Source organism: Protopterus annectens, chromosome 2.part0 (genome assembly GCF_019279795.1).
Source record: "Protopterus annectens isolate FY-2018-M chromosome 2.part0, PAN1.0, whole genome shotgun sequence".
Classification (NCBI taxonomy): Eukaryota; Metazoa; Chordata; order Ceratodontiformes; family Protopteridae; genus Protopterus; species Protopterus annectens.
In genome coordinates, this window is record NC_056728.1 from 1275371478 (window position 1) to 1275391929 (window position 20452).

A 20452-nucleotide genomic window follows, 5' to 3' on the forward strand; every position below is an offset into this window, starting at 1 on the left:
AAAACCAGTCTCACATAAAGCTATCACAACAATGAATCAAACACATAAACACACAAAGACATACTCGGAGGCTCTGAGCAATAATTTACCTAAACAGCAGAGGCCTCCAAAGCAGACACCCAAGCAACCGCCACCTCATGACACACCACAGGCAACACATAAACCACAAAACCAGTGTGCAAAGCAGTCACAGCCCTTAAGGCCAAATACAACACCAAACATACTTGTCATAGGTGACTCCATAGTCAGACACACTGACGTCCCACTCACCAGGCTGAACAAGGAGAGGGTCACAGTAAGCTGCCTATCGGGTGCTAGAATCCACCACATAACACAAGCACTCGGATCACTCCACAGCAAGTACAAATATGACACAGTCATTGTCCATGCTGGTGTGAACGACCTGAGACGTACTTCCCTGGACTACATGAAAAGAGACATAGAGGAGATCTCTGATTATGTAGCCCAGGCAGGTATGACCCAGACCCTGAGCAGCATCCTTCCTTCACCAAGAATGATGCCACAACATAGAGACAGGATGATCAGCTTTAACAATTGGCTTAATTTCTGGTGTCATTCAAAGGGGATCCAGTGTCTGTCTGCCCGGGATGATATGCTTGACAAGCCACGCTGCTTCGCAAGGGACGGCTTGCACCTGTCACCCCTGGGATTCCGGATATTGGCTAAGGCTCTTGCCACCCCCATAGTGCCTTTTTTAGGCAAGGCTCAAATTCTAAACCTACCACCCTAGAAAACAAAAATGGGAAGAAACTTAGGGTAATGCTGCTCAATGCCAGAAGTCTAAATCTCAAAATGCACGCACTCGAGGCCCTTCTCAGTAATGGAGAACATCGATGTCTGTGCTGTGACTGAAACCTGGTTCAAGGCTCCTGAGAGCACACCGGCACTATCAGGTTTTACCTCATATCATGCGTTCCGGCCCCAAAACCCGGACCACACCACAAAAGGAGGGGGGTGTATCCATATTCATCAAGGATACCCACACCTCCAGGTTGGTGGCAATGCACGAAGCATCGGAAACCATCCAGGTGCAATTAATCATAGGCAAAACTGCTCTACAATTTGTAGCATGCTACAGGCCACCCTCTCAAACTCAGGAACCCCACACAGCCTTCCTGAAGACACTGGAGGGTATAAATGTATCTCCAAACACCATTATATTGGGTGACTTCAACTACCCGAATATAGACTGGGAACATTACTCAAGCCCAAACTTTCTAGCCCAAAGGTTCCTGGAGTTCATAAATTCAAATGCCATGGAACAACTAGTCACCGTTCCCACAAGAGGAGAAAATATACTAGATCTCATCATCACAAACATGGGGACAAAATACTCCACACCGGAAGTATATCCCTCATTGGTGAGATCAGATCATAAACTAATCTCACTGGATATCCACATCCCCAACCCACCCCAAACAAAAAAGACCACAGTGAAGAACTTCTCTAAAGCAAACTTCACACTACTCAAGACTGGTGTGGTATCCTTCAAGGCCCCCGAGCCAGTGGAAACCACAACCCAAGCTGCAGAAGCCCTTACAAATGCCTTCTACGAACACCTCCAGGACTGCATGGATCAGGCAATCCCTAATAAAACCAAGACTCTTTCCACCAAGGGCAAACGTCCAGTCTGGTGGACCCCAGCCATAAACAAACTTTACAATAAGAGGAGAAAGCTGTTACATGATAGAGCAAAATCCATAAAAGAGAAGACACCTTTGATCATTATTAGTAAAAAATACGAGCACTCATAAAATCATCCAAGGCCAACTTTGAGAGAAAAATTGCCATAGATTCAAAAGACAATCATAAGGCCTTCTTCAGCTATGTTAGAAACCTGGGTGGAAACTCCCAGATATGCTCAGAATTAGTCCAAAATGATACAAAAATCACTGAACCCACAGACATTGCCAACATACTGGCAGACAGGTTCAGTGCAAACTTCACCCCCCTCTCCCGCCCAAAAGGAGAGATAACTATCCCAGCGGAGTGCAGCCTCCCAGACATCTCCAATGCGCAGGTGAAAGCTGCTCTCTCTAAAGCTAAAAGCACAGCATCAATGGGACCGGATGGTGTCCCCGGCTGTGTGCTACACGAACTCAATGAGGAACTAAACCCGCACATAAGGCAGCTGTTTAATCTTAGCCTTACCACAGGATACGTGCCCAAGGAGTGGCGTACGGCAACTGTGGTCCCACTCCACAAAGGCGGTGCCTCTACGGACCCTGGTAATTACCGCCCCATAAGCTTAACAAGCCTGGTCTGCAAAGCTATGGAGAGGATCATAATGGAACTCATAAACAAAGACATAGGGACTTGCAGACATTGGACCCGACCCAGTTTGGCTTTGTCAAGGGCAGATCATGCCTTTTGAACTTGGTCGACTTCTTCGAAACAGTCACCAAGGCCATTGATGAGGGAAAGGCAGTCCATACAGCCTACCTTGACCCTGCAAAAGCTTTCGACACAATACCCCACTCGGGTATTATAGAGAAACTTACTAGCTTAAATGTAAACCTATATGTCACAAGATGGGTTGCAAACTGGCTAAAGGACAGAACCCACAGGGTTAGAGTAGCTGGCGCCATGTCAGACTCCAAGCCGGTCACAAGTGGTGTCCCACAGGGCTCAGTCCTTGGCCCCCTGTTGTTCGGCATCTACTTCTCAGAAGTACAGGCAAACATAGGAGGACTATGGCTGACAAAGTTTGCAGATGACTGCAAACTGGGAGCCATAGTGGAAAGTACATCGGACACAGATATCCTTCAGAGGGGTCTCACGGAAACTGATAGCTGGTGCCAGAGCCATGGCCTGAAGTTAAATGCCAAAAAATGTATAGTCATACCCTTCGGGAAAAACAAGGTAACCCCAAGCTACCATATAGGTGGCAATCCACTAAGCACAGAAGAGGTTATCAGGGACCTGGGGACCCAGGTTTACAGTGGCCTTTCTTTTGACACTCACATTGCTAAAGTGGTTAGAAAAACCTTCTACATTGCCCACCTGATCATGAAGGGATTCACACCCAGATCAAGTGAGGTCATTGTTCCCCTGTACTCTTCACTTATCAGACCAATGATCGAGTACAATGCCCCATTCGGGATGTATCTCACCCGACACCTGCAGCAATTGGAGAGACCCCAAAAGTTCCTCACCAAAAGGATAAAGGGACTCCAAAATCTGTCATATGCTGCCAGACTGAAGAAACTCCAGCTCTATTCAGTCGCATACCGTCTGCTCAGAGGTGACCTGTGCCTGACATACAAGGCCATGTCCAACCCGGAATTAATGGACAAGCTCCACCTCAAAAAATCCAAATCTACCAGATCCACTAGAGCAAGCGACTTAAACCTTAGCATGGATATAAATAGGACATGCTGGAGGGATAGATTTGTCACCCAGAGACTCCCTATGTTGTGGAATAAAATCCCGGTCCATGTGAGGCAGAGCACATTGCTGGCTCTGTTCAAGAGAAATCTTGACCGGTGGATGGGAGATCGTAGGTTTACCCCAGGAATCATCTCTGTGTCACTGCTGGACAGAGGCACAACAAACTAATGGGCACAGTATTTTTTAATATAAGGGGTGGCGTAAGCCACAAAACTCTGGGCTAGGCTTATAAATGCCTTAGGGCAGATAGCCTAGTATAAACCTATGAAGATTATGATGCTGAGGATTCTATTCCCTCAGCTTCTCCTCCTGAAGATTACTCCTTTGGGGAAACTTTACACACTATGAGGGAACATTTTCACTGGGAAGGTCAGGACTACTCTGACTCTAAGAAAAGGCTCAGAGAGTTTCTTTTACTCCCCCAACACAGACCACTTACCATCCCCCCAGTTTTAGATATTGTGGATGATGTTTACTTAGAATCTAGTTTGAACCCAGATTCTCTGCCTCCTGCTCCAGCCAAACCAGACAGATACTATAGAGTGCCTGACTCCCACAAATTCCTTTATAAAAGCCCTGTTGCTGATCCAGAGACCATCTCCCAGGGTCCCAAAGAGGCTAAGGCTTCTATGGCAAAAAAATCCTGTGCCCTCTGAAAGGGACTCCAGAGCACTTGACAGGTGGGGGAAAAAGGTTTACACCTCAGCCACTCTAGCTATGAGAGCAGTAAATTGCCAATTTCACATGCTAAAATATCAGCAATTTCTAATGTCTCAGTTAAGACAAAAAATGAGCACACTCCCTCAACAGTCTGAACTGAAAGAAATGCAGGATCTGTTGCATGCAACTGAACAGGTGGGCAAACATACTTTACAATGTGGGTTTGATTCCTTAGAGGCTTCCTGCAGAGCATCTGTCACTGGGTCTGTTATACGTAGACATGCTTGGTTAAAGGAACAAACTCTGCCTGATCATGTTAAAGCAAAGCTTTTAGATGCTCCCTTACAGCAGGATTTTCTATTTGGAGTTAAAGCAGAAGAAGTCTTAAAGAAAATGGAGAATAAGGCAAAATCTATGCAGACAAGTCAAAGATTTTCTACAGGTACAGCCCCCTCGCTTCAGCAGAAATTGGCCAACAAAAAAATTGGTCCTTTCCAGCTACTGACAGACCACAGAGGGGTAAATATAGACGTCCAAGAGGCAGAGGACAACCACAAGCCCAATACAGACCTCGACAATGGGGCACTGCAACACAGAAGGGAGAAGACAGGCCCCAAACTGCTAGAAGGCAAACTCAATGACTTACACCTCATCAGGCCAAGCAACACTCTCTTGGCAGCTCCCTTGGGAGGAAAACTCGCACTTTTTTCAGACAACTGGCACATTGTCACAAAGGACAAATGGGTCCTAGACATAATTTCACGAGGATACAGATTCCATTTCCACACCTTGCCAATGAAAAGAGGAATGCCAAACCTGCCAGAAAATCAATGGGCAGAGGCACAAAAACAAATTACAGCTCTCATGGACATGAGAGCCATTCAGCTGGTACCTACACGAGAGCAAGGCCAAGGATTTTACTCAAGACTCTTTCTAGTTCCCAGAAAGGACAATGCCTGGAGACCAATTCTGGACCTTTCAATTCTAAACATCTTCTTACAAGTACCCAAATTCAATATGCTAACACTACAGCAGCTTCTTCCCATTCTGGGCAAGAAAGCATGGCTAGTAACGTTGGTCCTCAAGGAGGCATACCTGCATGTCCCTTTCAGACAAAGTTGCAGAAGATACCTCCATTTCATTGCAGGTTCAACCCATTACCAATTCTCTGCACTGCCCTTTGGCTTATCCACTGCACCCAGGGTCTTCACAAAATGCCTGGCACCAGTAATTGCATACTGCAGACAAAGAGGAATTCAAATATTATCCATACCTGGACGACTGCCTCATCCAACCAGAAAGCAAGGACATCCTCTTACAACATCTTGCTTTTGTAAAACATCTTCTAAGTTGCCTAGGGTATACAGTAAACGAAAAGAAATCAAAACTAGTACCCTCACAAAATATGACATTCCTGGGTGCCAGCTTGAATACAACGGCCCAGAAGGCTTATCTGACGCCAGACAAACAACTACAACTGACTCAATATTTCAAAACAATGGCAACAAAGACCCAACTCCCTGCAAGAAAAATTCTGCAGGCCTTGGGCTTCATGGCATCTTGCATTCTACTAATAACATTTGCAAAGCTGCATATGAGGAAATTACAGTGGTACCTAAAAAGCGTATGGTCTCAACACAGCCACAGCTTGGACACAATGATATCTCTCATTCCCTGCCTACATCAGGAGTTTCTATGGTGGTCACAGGCATGTCACCTCAACAAGGGTCAGCCTTTCACCTTGCCCCCAGCCAGGCAAACTATGACAACAGATGCATCAGACTACGCCTGCGGGGCACACATGGCAGGACAGTGCGTTCAAGGCATATGGACTGCAGATCAAAGGAATCTGCACATCAATCAAAAAGAGATGCTAGCTGTACAGAATGCTCTGATAGCCTTCAAGAACCTATTACATCCAGGACAACTTACAATAAGGACGGACAACACCACAGTAATGTGGTACATAAACAAGGGGATACACACTCCTACCCTCTATGCAGGCAAGCAATGACCTTGTGGAACACAGCACTGGCTTACCAAGTTCAGTTACAAGCTCAATTACTGCCAGGAAAAAAGAACACATTGGCAGACGACCTCAGCAGAAACATCATGGATCTTCACGAATGGAAACTGGATCCACAAGTATTTACAATGATAACTCAGTTTTGGGGCCTTCCAGACATAGACCTGTTTGCCAGCCCCCAAAACTATCAGCTGAAAAAATTTTGTACAAGAACACTTCACCATCAAGCTTGGAAAGTGGACGCACTCTCATTCAGTTGGAAAAACCTGACAGTATATGCCTTCCTTCCATTGCCTCTCCTCGCAAAGGTGCTTCTGAAAGTCAGAAAGGAGAGACCATGACTGATACTCATAGCCCCAGACTGGCCATGCCAGAACTGGTACCCACTATCAAGGAATATGGCCCAGGGCCCACCTTGGATTTTACCACACATTGCCCATTTGCTCACACAGCAAAACAGTCAGATTCTACACAGCCAGCTCAAAACCTTAAATCTGGCTGCATGGCAAATCACCTAACCATCCAGCCAGCTCCTCTATCCCAAGCAGTTATGGATGTTATTCTGGAAGCTAGGAGGCCCAGCACCAGAAAGGCCTACTCGGTCAAATGGAAAAGGTTTTGCGCCTGGAACCAAGCTAAAGGCCAAAATACACTTCAGCCTCACATGCCTCAGATTCTACAGTATTTAACTGAGATGTTGCACAAAGGACTTTCTTTTTCTTCCATTAAAATCCACGCATCAGCTATTTCAGCTCACTACAACACGGATCCACCCTTATTTTCACATCCACTTCTAAGGCAGTTCCTCAGAGGGGCAAAAAACATTAGGCCCCCCAGGAGAGCACCTACACCAACATGGGACCTCAATTTTGTTCTGGAAAAACTAACGCTGTCTCCCTTTGAACCAGCTTTCTCTGCAGATCTACAGTTTATATCATGGAAGACTGCTCTGCTGCTAGCAATAACTTCAGCCAGAAGAGTCTCAGAGCTGCAGGCACTAATGGCAGTGGAACCTTTCCTCATTTTCCATAAAGACAGAGTCTCTCTACGAACTAATCCTTCCTTCATGCCTAAGGTGGTTTCCAGTGTGGCTTTAAATCAAACCATCCACTTACCCACCTTCTTCCCAAATCCACAGAACAAAGGAAAAAGACTCCTGCATTCCTTGGACATTCACAGGCAACTACGTTACTACTTGGATAAAACTAAGGTTTTCAGAAAATCTGACCAGTTCTTCATATCCTATGCTACAGCTTCACAAGGGAAGGCTATATCAAAACAAACCATTTCCAAATGGATAGGACATTGCATTCATTTTTGCTACACCCATCATGGAAAACCAGTTCCTGCTACCATTAGGCCCCATTCCACCAGGGCAACAGCTACATCTACAGCCTTCCTCAGGGGGGTTCCAACCAAGGAGATTTTGGAAGCTGCAACTTGAAGTTCAGTACACACCTTTACCAAACACTATCACTTACCACTTTACTCTAAGACTAGGACTGGCTTCGCCACTGCAGTTCTGCAGGGCCTTCTAGCCTTCTCTAACCCTCTATGACTCCTCCACCCATCCCTAGCTTTGGGATTCTACCCAAATGTGATGACTGCAGCAGGGTAACACGATGAACATAGTACAGTTTTGTACCTACCATACATGTAGATGTTAGAGTGTTCACCCTGCTGCAGTCCAGGTTACCCTCCCTCCATCCCCTCTGATCTAACTGGCTAAATCTCTACAATACCTTCCTGATGTATTTGCTTATAGCTGGAGGGATTTTGTGTTTGTGCTAAAATTTCTTAAATTGGTACTAATTACTGGCCACCTTTTTGGGGGCACCTGACATCTGAGGCAAGAAAAACTGAAGAAAATGGCGTTGGATGCATTATTTATACCCCTGGTGCACTGATGTCAGGGAAGAAGCGACAGCATCTGACGCCGGACCAAGACTTTGGAATTCTGGCCTACTGCGGGACCACCTGACGGCAGGATAACCCAAGTGTGATGACTGCAACAGGGTGAACACTCGAACATCTACATTTATGGTAGGTACAAAACTGTACTTGCCTGCTTGCCCGGAGAATCCTTTAGAGAAAAGGTTGGCTATTTTTGCAGATGTCTGGGCCACCATCACGGACGACAAATGGGTACTCAGAACTGTATCACAAGGACACAGGTTTTTTTTCCACACCTTTCCTGTACCCAAAGGATTCCCAGGGACTCCTCCAAACCAAAGGGCAGAAGTAGAAAAGCAGATTTTGTCTCTGTTACATCTGGGGGCAATAGAATCAGTTCCTGCTCAGCAGGTACACCAGGGCTTCTATTCCAGACTTTTCTTGGTACCAAAAAAAGAAGGCACCTGGCATCCAATTATAGATCTATCCATTCTGAACTCTCTCTCAGTACTTTCAAAGTTCAAAGTGCTCACTATGCATCAGTTACTGCCTGTGTTAGACAAGGACTCCTGGCTGGTAACTTTGGATCTCAAAGAAGCTTATCTGCACATCCCTGTCAGGGAAAGTTGCAGGCAGTACCTTTGTTTCAGAGTGGGAAAATAACATTACCAATTCTCTGCACTGCCTTTTGGCTTATCTACTACTCCTAGAGTTTTCACAAAGTGCCTAGCTCCAGTCATTGCTTTTTGCAGGCAGAAGAAAATGCAACTTTAGCCATACTTGGGCAACTGTCTAATTCAAGCAAATTCTCAGGAACAGCTGTTAAAGGATCTGGAATTTGTAAAGACTCTTCTCTCTTCCCTGGGTTACACACTCAATGTGGAAAAATCAAAAATGGTGCCAGCCAAGGAGATAACATTCTTGGGAGCGAGTCTGAACACAGCCGCCCAGATGATGTATATCACCCAAGAGAAGCAGGCGACTCTTTGTTTACTTCAAGGATTTGGCAAGCCTGTCCCAGCTCCCTGCAAGGAAATACCTGCAAGCTCTGGGATACATGGCCTCTTGCATTCTCATGATTCCATATGCAAGACTGCATATAAGGAAATTGCAGTGGTACCTCAAGAACACTTGGTGTCGACACACACAGGACCTGGATGTGATGATTCCTCTGCTTCCATGTCTGCAGACAGGGTTTTTATGGTGGGCGACAGCCTGTCTTCAAAACAAGGGCATGCAGTTCTTACCATGGACGCATCGGACTACACCTGGGGAGCTCACCTGGATGGCAGATGCATGCAGCGATGTTGGAATGCCCAGCAGATGTATCTGCACATAAAACCTAAAGGAGTTGATGGCAGTTCAGCAGGCCTTACTAGCTTTCAAGCATCTTCTTTCTCCGGGAACTCTGCTGGTCAGGACCAATAACACCACAGTCATGTGGTACATCAACAAACTGGGAGGGAGTCATTCTTACCCCCTGTGTAGACAGAGCATGATTCTCTGGTCCACAGCATCATCCTTGGGCCTGCATCTCCTAGCTCAGTTTCTTCTAGGGAGACTCAGTGTTTTAGCAAACCAGTTGAGCAGACAGACCCTGGATCCTTACGAGTGGCAACTGAGCAGAGCAGTCTTTTACAGCATCATTCAACATTGGGGCACTCCTCAGGTGGATCTTAACAACCACCTTCTACCACTTTTTTGCACCAGACGCATCACAGCAGAGCCTGGAGAGTGGATGCTCTGTCCTTCCTTTGCATGCTTGTCAGTTTATGCCTTCCCTCCTCTTCTTCCCAGAGTATTATTGAAGATCAGGGACGAAAGAGCAAGGACTATTCTCATAGCTCCAGACTGGCCCAGGCAGCATTGGTATCCACTGCTTCGCAATCTCTCCCAGTTTCCTCCTTGGCATCTTCCTCTGAAACCAGATCTTTTGGTTCAGGGAGGGGGAAACATTCTGCATCCTCATCTTCAGTCTCTCCATTTGGCAGCTTGGCTCATTGTATGAATAAATTCATTTCATTTTCCCTTTCCCAGCAGGTGGTTAACGTACTTCAGGAGGCCTAGCACTAGGAAGTCCTACGCTGGCAAATGGGAAAGAGTCTCTCATTGGATGCAAGCTAGAGGGGAATCTTCTCAGCCTACTCTTCCTCTGATCCTGGAATACTTGGCTGATTTGCTGCAGGGTGGTCTTTCTTTTTCCTCTATCAAGATCCATGCTTCAGCCATTTCTGCTCATTGTTTTTTTAAGCAACTCATTTTCTCTCATCCCCTGATGAAAATGTTTCTCAGAGGTGCTTGCAACTTAAAGCCTCCTAGAAGGGCACCTACTCCAGCCTGGGAGCTTAATTTTGTTCTAGAGGAACTCACTCTTCCTCCTTTTGAGCCAGCTGCCACTGCAGATTTAAAGTTTCTCTCATGGAAGACTGCCTTCCTTTTGGCTATAACTTTGGCAAGGAGAGTTTTGGAGCTGCAAGCTTTGATGGCTGTGGAGCCTTTTCTTATTTTCTATACAGATCGTGTTTCTCTGGGAACCAGTCCCTCTTTATGCCTAAGGTGGTTTCTAGTCTGACTCTTAATCAGTCCATACATCGTCCTATCTTCTTTCCTAATCCTTGGAATAGAGGTGAAAGGATCCTACATTCTCTTGATGTGGACAGGCAGCTCAGGTTTTACCTGGACAGGACTAAGTACTATCGGAAATCAGCACAGTTGTTGGCCAGTTTTGCCCCTGGAGCTCCGGGCAAGGCTATAGCTAAGCAAACCATTTCTAAGTGGATTGCACATTTTATTACTTTCTGTTATTCCTTTCATGGCAGGGTTTCTCCTCAAGAAGTTAGGACCCACTCCACAATAGCAGCTTCTACTTCTGCAGCCTTTTTAAAGGGTGTCCCTACTAAAGACACGTGGTCTTCTGTTCACACTTTCACAAAGCATTATAATTTGCCTTTGTTTTCTAGATCCAGGGCAGGGTTTGCCACTGCTCTTCTGCAGGGCATTCTCTCCAGTCCTCGATTCTGTTGGTACCTCCTCCCTTTTCTTTGGCAATCAACCCATTGGTTAGGACTGCAACAGTGAAACACGATGAACATAGTACAGTTGTGTACACTTACCATAAATGTAGATGTTAGTGTGTTCACTGTTGCAGTCCTGGTTTCCCTTGATCCTTACCCCTTTTTGGTCCTCTCCTGCTCTCCTTTCCTAAGGTACAGGTTGGGTCTGGTTTTCTTAGCCAGGTTACTTTTGGGTTAAGCCTTGTTTTCTGGGGGCTCTTGACTGTTATGGCAAGAAAGACTGAGGGAAATGACGGCTGCCTCCTTTTGTATTGGACACCCTGATGTCCTTTACAACCAACGACAGCCGATGTCATAATTACTTACCTTTGGTATTCTGGCCGATTGAGGGCTACCGGGAGCCGGATAACCCATTGGTTAGGACTGCAACAGTGAATACACTCGAGCATTTACATTTATGGTAAGTGTACACAACTGTACTTTTAGGGATGGAGTAGTGATTTGGACTTCTGACAGAGCAGACATGCCAGTTGTGGTGGAGGGATGCATACAGATGAGGGTGAATTGCTTGTCAAGCCATAGTAGAGGCTGGGATTCATTGCAATCACCACTATGGGCTTGCAAGATGGCGAAGGAGGCATGATTGCTTTTTTAGACCCAGTTAGGTATGTCCTCACAGGCCACACCTCATCGCCTACCTAGCCTATTCACGTAACTCCACTATGTGGGGTGAGTAAGGCTTAGAAAAATCCGAAAATCACAGTTTGGCCACAATATGAGAACCCTGACTTCACTGCTGCTGTGGTCCCAGAGAATATCCTTGTCCAGCGGCTGGCGCCCATCCAGTAAAGGGGAAGTCCAGGGTGTGCTTTCCAGTGTAGTGGACTCAGAGAAGTTCTAGGAGAAGTTGGGGTTCGGAAGTCGGTGGAAAGTGGACAAAACAAATCTGTATCTATGCTATGCAGAGGTCCGTTACCAGTGTACTTGTGTTGCCCATCGTGTTAGCTTTACAATGAAGTCTTTCAGTACCTGTAGCTAACATGTTTTTTTCAATTAGAAATGTAAATGTAAGCAGGCAGTGTTTATTGCCTAGAGGGCACTAGGGTTTAATGGGTAATGTGTTAAAAATCATCTGTTTCTATTTTTAAGCTGTCCTCTACTGTATCTGAATTCCCCTATCTTTTTTAACTGTAGCCCATCACATTTTATAATTTTCCTATACTTTAAAAGTCTGGCTTAATGTTTCCACGTTTTGGAGAGACAGATGCATCTCCAAGAGATTATTTCTCTGGAATAAGCTCCCACTTCATGTGGACCAAAGCTTCCCAATGACACTATTTAAGTGCAACCTTGACAACTGGGTGGGTGACAGTAAATTCTCTGGGGTGCCACATATGTCCCTCATGGACAGAGGTAGTCGTACCGATCATAGCATCACTCTGCTAACAATGACCATCTAACTATGGTCAATTAGGATGTACAGGTTTTTACATGACTAGACTTGTAAAGACGGTTCCATTAGCCTAGTAACCTCCTGTGAACCTATGAATATGTTAAAATTGCACATCTATTACCACTGCTTCCATATTTAGTAAAGCATATTTTTCTCAAACAAGTCACTATGTTCCACAGTATTTGTAAAATATGTAATTTTTAACCTAATACAGACTCATTTTATCACACAAGCCTTTACACAACTGTCCTAATTGTAATTACATTCAGTGTTCATGCTTTTATTTTTTTACGATTATAGCAGTTCTTGAGCATTCTTCTTTCATCACTGACTCTATCACTTTACCAGATAAAAGTATCTAGAGCTGCTCCTATTTCTTAGCTGTTACAAATCTCCCACATGTACCAATTTAATATCCCCAATCTTCTTAAGGTATGTTGTGAGAGTAGCTGTATGTAATATCTTTCTCCTTGTACTTTCATTATTCCCCCCCTAATTTCTTCTTTCCCACTGACTTTTTTTCATAATCTTCCTTCCTCCAGTTTTGTTACATATTTAGAACTGCAAAGCCACTCTAGTAGTGTAGAGTGATAAAGACTTGACTACAGGCCGGCTGAGCCAGGTTCGATTAGCAGCTCAGGGTATTGATAGAGCAGCAAGGGAGGGAGGGATGAGCATGGCCTTCCTTGGGGGGAGGGGGGCTTTACATGGACATTCCTTGTGGTGATCCCCTGGTGGAGGCTGGTGATGTCTCATTGAGGGGGCATTGTCCAAAGTGGGGAAAAAGGGCGATGGATCTGGCTGAGTTGCTGGGGAGGTGGGATGATATGCCATAAAGTACACTGTTGGATGGGGGTAGGCCAGGAAAGTACTGAAAAAAAAGAAACCTATGATGGTGGTGGTGAAGACCCCAGGATGCCCTTAAGCTCTGTGACTGGAGTTTGTCTGGGAAGGGGGCGTACAGAGAATCATTGTTTTGGACCTCTTTTTTTTATAATTGGCCTTTTTCATACAGAAGCATTTGTTTCTCTTGTGGATCACTCCAGCAGCTACTCCGCATTCTGCTGGCATTTTGACTTTGTGTGCACATCTTTCCTGTCACCACACTGCTGCTTCCATAAAGCATCATAACTCCTCAGTAGACATACAAGATATCACCCTTGGAGATCTGCATCTCAGACTTTCCTCCACTAATTTTCTTCCAACAAATGACATTTCTTGAAAGTGTTATTCCTTGTTGCAACAACCTCAACAGGTTTGACTCATTTAGCAAATCAATCATTGCTACCTACATTAGCCAGGTTATTTTCTTGGACTGTTCTGAAAACAGTACCTTCATTTTGATACTTATTTTCTGTAGTCAGTCCTGCCATTTCCACAGGGCATGCACTCCACCTCCTGCTGCTTGGTGCACCAGTCCGTTCTTCCTCACTTGAAGAGAGTAGGGTGTTGTATTAAAACAGAACATTTCAAAGCATCTCATGTTTCTGTTTAAAAAAAAAATAACACATCTTTATTTGTAACCCCTCCCTGTTCTCTACGACCAAATCTTAATCTTTGCAACAATCTTATTCTGTCTGACTTCTTGTCATATAATGCTTATAGCTTTCCACATTTGACAAGCCCATGGAAAAATATTGTCCATTTCATCAACTTTTTCAGCAATCACCTCTCATTCTCCATACAAAATGATGTTGAATTTAATTTGTTCTATCCCTTCTCTATTTCACTTTATTTTTGTAACTTTCCTCACTTTATGTGCAGGAGAGCAAAATAAACGCTCAACAGTTTCTTTACCATAAGCATGACACTTCTTTTTCTGCTGTTGCTTATATAGTGTTAAGCCTTTAACAGGCAACTTCTTTAGCTAAGCCCGCCATAAAAAAAAAAAATATATATATATAGAGAGAGAGAGAGAGGTAGGTGTAGGTGTGTGTGTGTGTGTGTGTGTGTGTGTGTGTGTGTGTGTGTGTGTGTGCATTTGTATATATACATATATATATATATATATATATATCTAAATTCCACTTCTTCAAATCTCCTATCGAACTCCCAGAACTACAAAAAGGAAACCCCGGGAAGGCATCACTCGACCACCAGGACAAAACAAACAGAACAACAAAAAAATCCTCCAAGTGTTTGGCTTCACCCCCACATCCCCTCTAATTAAAGATACCAACTCCGAGATCACACTACAGTGGAGGAAGGGTTAAGTTCACCATGGTGGGCAAGTGATTCCTTTCCCGGGGTTTCCTTTTATAGTTCCTTGAGTTCGATATAATGAGATTTGAAGAAGTGGGTTCAATGAAATGGGATTTGAGAAAGTAAGTCTTCAATAATTTGCAGTAGATCCATATATATATATATATATATATATATATATATATATATATATATATATATATATATATATGGGCTGTGTGTGTTGTATGTGTGTATATAAATTATATATATATATATATATATATATATATATATATATATATATATATATATATATATATATATATATATATATATAAAATTGTGTGTAATAAATAAATATATATCTTTCCCTTCTTTTACTTGTCTCAGCTTTAAGTTTAGCCCTAGATCCTCATATTCCTGTAAAACCAGTTTTTAGAAACTCCTCCTCTTTCACAGCAAGAAACTTAAATATTCCCCATGAATGGGCTAATTTACCAGATAAAGCTCAATGTATGAAACACTTTTTTCAGAATGACAAGTTAAATGTCCTCCATAACTGTACTATCTGTTATTTGTCAATTCCTCAGCCTATTGTGTGTTAATAGCTTTTTCTAGACCACCAAATTATACTCCTAGTAGAATATTAGAAAGGGTAGGGTGTCCTGGCCAAATTTAATGTAATTCAGTACACAGTACACTGGGTCTCCCCTGAAAATAAATAAGCCATGTCCAGTGGTAATAACCCATTCAACAAAAATAAAGAAAGTAAATAAAAATTACTTTTATAGCTGTGCATTCATGTTTTACGCTTTTGCTATTTTCAAATCAGCTCCTAGTCCATTCACTGGTAATGAGCTAAAGACCCAGTGTTCTTGGAAAGATTGTGAATCCAAGTACCATGCTGTTTCACATTTTTTTTAACTTTTCTTTTTTTAAAGGTACTACTTCAGGTGATTTGCATATGGGAAGAATCTGTGTTATTTCCAGAACTCCTTCCCTCATGCCATATGAAGTTGTATTGCCAGTCACTCTTCACCTAGTGACCGCATGTGGCTAAACAGTAGGGTTCAGCTCTCAAGATTGAGGTGGTCTTAGTTCCTTAGTCTGTCTAAATCTGGTCCATCCCATTAAACATTGTATGTTCTCAAATGTTTGCTGTCCCCACTCTACGATGTGTGAATCTCTTACATCACTAGATGAATAGAACAAGTGATCATATAGGAAATTTGAAACTGTAATGAAATTGCAGGTATCTGAAACATTTAATTTTGTATCACACTAACTTAAAGCTGGTGTTAAACTTCCTGCAAGATCCATTAGATCAGTTTTTCCAATGTAGTATAAATTATGTCTGATGTTTGAGACAGCAGGTTGCCTTTGTCAAGAGAACTTCAGAGATGTAATCAGTCCATTTGCAGTTTTGTACAGTAACTTCCTAAAACACGCCATTATTAATGAAAGCTGAAATGGCAAGAGGATTTAGATGCAAGGAATATAACTGTAACTTGAGTCAAGTTTATATGGAAAAGGATGTATATCATTTATAAGAAAGTTGTTTATATTTACTATAGTACAGCATTTTTTGTCATCACTAACATGAGTTTTGTCTTGCAGGTGAATATCAAAGCAAGACATGTGGAGTATGATAAGTTTTATATTCGTGAGATAAGTGACTTGGTGGATATTCAGGAAGATTATCTCATGTGGTTCGTAAACAATGCTAGCTCAGTAAGTGTTTTACATTCCATCCATGTGCTCCTTTTTACTTTTTAGCTGACAACCTCTTCAAGAACTCTTAGACATTGCAGCTTAATTTGATGTGCCTGTTGATGTTAATGACCACCATCCTTTAAATTAGTAATATATTACAGTTTGTTGTAGTTCATAAATATGAGGAGAAGAAAACGCAGTAAATGCTTCCTCTTCACTGAGGCCTGTTTTGCAACAGCGAGTAAAGATGCATATCTGGAGCAATGCTGACATATTTTGTTAAGCATCAAGAATGAGACTTGAACTTTTTTTTGTTTTTAATTCTGAAATGCATCTGAAAGTGGAAGAGCGGATGTTATTTCTGGTCATGTGAAGTGGAGATTTACTAGTTGCTGAGATACAGAAAGTACTATGTCCACATCACCAAAAAAAAAAAAAGTTAAACATAGTGCATCTCATTTCAGAGACCCTTTGTAGGGTCAGCACAGTTCTAAACATTTTCTGACACTTCGGGACCAATGCACCTCTTTTTGGCAAACTTTGTGATGTTATGTATTGATATCAGCCAGGAGAGCATGCTTTGTCATTGCACTTTCCATTTTTCTGTTGCTCTCACAGTTCATACATAAATGTACATATATTTAGGAACGTTACCATGTCCTATGTCTTACTGTCAGTTGTTTGATCACATGCAGGCCAGGACTGTCATTTGCACCCTACCTGTATTGCTTGTCAGAGGTACAGGACATAAAGAAATACCTCAAGTGCCAGTACTTTGGTTTGGCCACTTGCAAAAGAAGGTACAGGACAATGAGATGAACATCTGGTGGTGTAAACATGGTCTCTTGGTGATCTGGTCTCTTACATGATCCTGAGCTGCTTTTTATCACACTGATGATAGGGCATACTACAGCCTTCTGTTTTGTTGTAGAATTTCAGCAGCAGAAAAAGGTAAGTAATTCTAGAAGCAACAGTGACCCATGTCAGTCTACAAACAACCTTGCTGTTCTTCCTTAGTATCTACAGAGTGCTGCTTTCACATTTCTGCTTATTTCATACTTTTAATATGAACATTAGTTCCTCCTGCTCTCTGCGAAATATGGATTCAGATGCTAATACTGTGCACTTTCCATCATGAGCACTACAGAAAAAGCTATAACAGATTAGCTGTACAAGTCCTAATATGTCTACAATCATCAGTAACATCACCAAACTCTGATAAAATTTAAAATCTCATTAAAAGTTCACTTGTTTGACACAATATAATGCAAATGTTTTATCAAACCACCAAAGCACCCACTCTGTCTGATCCACTTAAAATAACTATTTGTATCTTTTTTACTTCAGATATTTTACAAGGATGTACACGTCCCCAATACTGCACATTTCTGTCATAAATAGCCTGCAAAAATGTCATGTGCTGTACACGTGTAAAAATGTTGCATGTTTCCCTTGAATGTATGCTGAAAAAAGTCAGATGCCGTGCATACATGAAAATAATTGATTATATAGAAATATAGATTTTTTTGTTTTGTTTTTTCATTTGCTGCATACATGAAAGTGTTTCATGCTGTCCTTGTAAATATCCTGTAAAAATGTCAGCTGTTGTGCATACATAAAAATAATTATTCTGATTTTATACATATAGATGTATTTTTTGTGTATACACAATATGTGGCTGGCCTGAGTCATGCCTGAAATGGACCATTTGACTAACCTATCTGCCCCAGTAATCCATTGGGTAACTAGGAGAAGATGAGGATCAGGAGGCCAGGCATTTGCAAAAGCTTTGTCTCAGTCTGTCCGTGACTGTCTGTTGTTCCCTTCATGCTACCTGCACTCTATGGAATAGAAAAAAAGATTAAATTTGAAGTCCACTGCTGACCAACAATGACAGGTGCAGGAGAAGTGCACCTTCAGCAATTTATTGTGGGGTGTATCCTGGGGATGAGCAAGTCCTTAAACTGTATTAAAGGTTTAGCCATTAAACTCCAGTTTTAGGAGTCTGCAGCTGTCTCTTCCCCATTGGTCACTTATGGCTGAATTGAGAGCTGACGATTCTCACAGGTCCTTATTTGTTAGATTGGGCCCATTAGTAAGTTCTACATATCATACATGACTACACTTTTGAGATGTGACCTAACCTGGCTGATACAGGAATAACCCTTATAGAAGAAAACTTAACAATCCAAAATCATATTATGGAGGGAATATTGGGTATTGATCTGTACTGTAAAACAACATCCCACCACTGTTGTGGGGATGGTGATGGTGATTTCCCTGATGTTTTTCATGTTTCTCTGTTGCAGTCATCACATTTGGGTTATCCCTGCTGGGGTAGCCCTCGGCCAGCCTGAATACCAGAGACTTAGTATTTCTGCTTCAGTTGCTGTCGCTTGAAGACTGACATCAGGTCATCAGGGGTGTAAAGGAAAGCAGCCGATGCCATTACATCAGTCTTTCTTGCCGTGGGGCCCAAAGCAGAAGCAGTTCGCACGAGTGCCGGTCAGCCGCTACCAGAGTTTCGTTTCCGATTTGAAGATGAAGTCTTCTAAAGCTAAGTACTCCGTTGGGCATCCTTTTTTCTTGCACTAACCGATGTCAGAAAACTTTAATAATTGTCTCGCCTGTGGAAAGCAGATACCATACCAGGTCTTCCATTCGTACTGTGTCACTTGTCTAGGCCCAGGCCACAGTGTCCCTCATTGTTGGTTCTGTGCTTTAATGCCAGAACTATTTGATGATGTCCTTCTAGGATGCATCTGCAGTCATAACATATGGTTGTCCTGCCTCAGGCAGCCCTTCGGTCGGCCGGGTTCCAAAGTCTGGGTCTGGCCTCGGCTGATGTCGCACTTCACCCGACGTCATAGCTTCTGGGGTATAAAGGCATCAGCCAACGCCATTTTCCTCAGTCTTTCTTGCCGCGCGGTGCCCGAAGCAGAAGCTGTTCGCAAGTGCCGGTCTGTCAGATCCAGAGATTTCAGCTACCGAAGACTTCTAAAAAAGCTAAGTACCCCGATGTCAGACAAAGTAAATAATTGTTTAACTTGTGGGAAACAAATACCTCATAAGGATTTCCACTCTTACTGCCTTCCTTGCTTAGGCCCAGACCACGACGTATCAGCTTGTTTAGCCTGTGCTTCCTTCAACCGACGGACACTTAGACGTCGGTCGTAGTTTGCGTAAGAGTTTTTTGGTCCCGCTTTTGCATATAAAATGCCATCAGAGACTCCGACTACACATTTAGCCAAAAAACGCAAGGAAAAAGACCGACACTCGCGGCCCGTGGTTTCGGCTGAAACCACGGTTAGGCCTGCCGCGAATGTCTCGGTTTCGGCTGAAACCGAGTCCTCGGTTCTTCCTTCTGCCAAAAACATGCCTCCGACAACCGAGGCCAGAGAGGCCCCGGCTGAGTCGGCTACAGAAATTCCTACCGAAGAAGCAGGCGCACAAGAATTGTCCGACACCATTCTGTTGGACATCTCTGCTCCTGCACGTGGGGCAGCTAGACCCCCTGCTTCCATGTCTATTAAGGCCTTCTCTAGGGCTAAAGCAGCTAAAATTTCCAAGGCCTTACCAACAAAAGCTTCCTCTCAGAGACCCTCCTCAAGTTCTCAGATTCTCAGCCTTGCTTGAGGACCTTATATCTCTGATTAGGGGATCCCAACCTCACCCAGACAGGGCCTCACAACCTCCTCCTGACAAAAGGCCTAGGACTGAACCCCCTGAACCTCTCTCCTCGGATTATTCCTCGGATGGATCAGATTTATCAGACCATCAGGAAGGACCATACTCACCTTATGAGGATTCGGATGCAGAAGACTCAATTCCTTCTGCCTCCCCCCCAGAAGAGTTTTCCTTTGGGGAAACTTTACACTCAATGAGGGAACACTTTCAATGGCAGGGTCAGGATTTTTCTGATTCTAGGAAAAGGCTAAGGACTTTTTTACACTTGCCACAGCATAGGCCTTTAGCCATACCACCTGTACTATCAGTTGTTGATGATGCATACAATGATGCCAGTTCTGCCCCTGATTCTCTTCCCCCGGCCCCTGCCAAACCTGACAGAGATATTACAGGGTCCCGGATTCTCACTAC

General features: G+C 43.5%; 1 protein-coding gene across 1 annotated transcript in view; it reads left to right on the forward strand.

Moving 5' to 3' along the window:
- The window catches only part of HERC3 (HECT and RLD domain containing E3 ubiquitin protein ligase 3), a 1624372-nt gene that overhangs the window by 931868 nt on the left and 672052 nt on the right, over positions 1-20452 (forward strand). The window contains exon 15 of the mRNA XM_044060395.1: positions 16259-16372. Coding sequence (XP_043916330.1) covers positions 16259-16372 — 114 coding nt within the window. The remainder of the gene's footprint in view (positions 1-16258; positions 16373-20452) is intronic.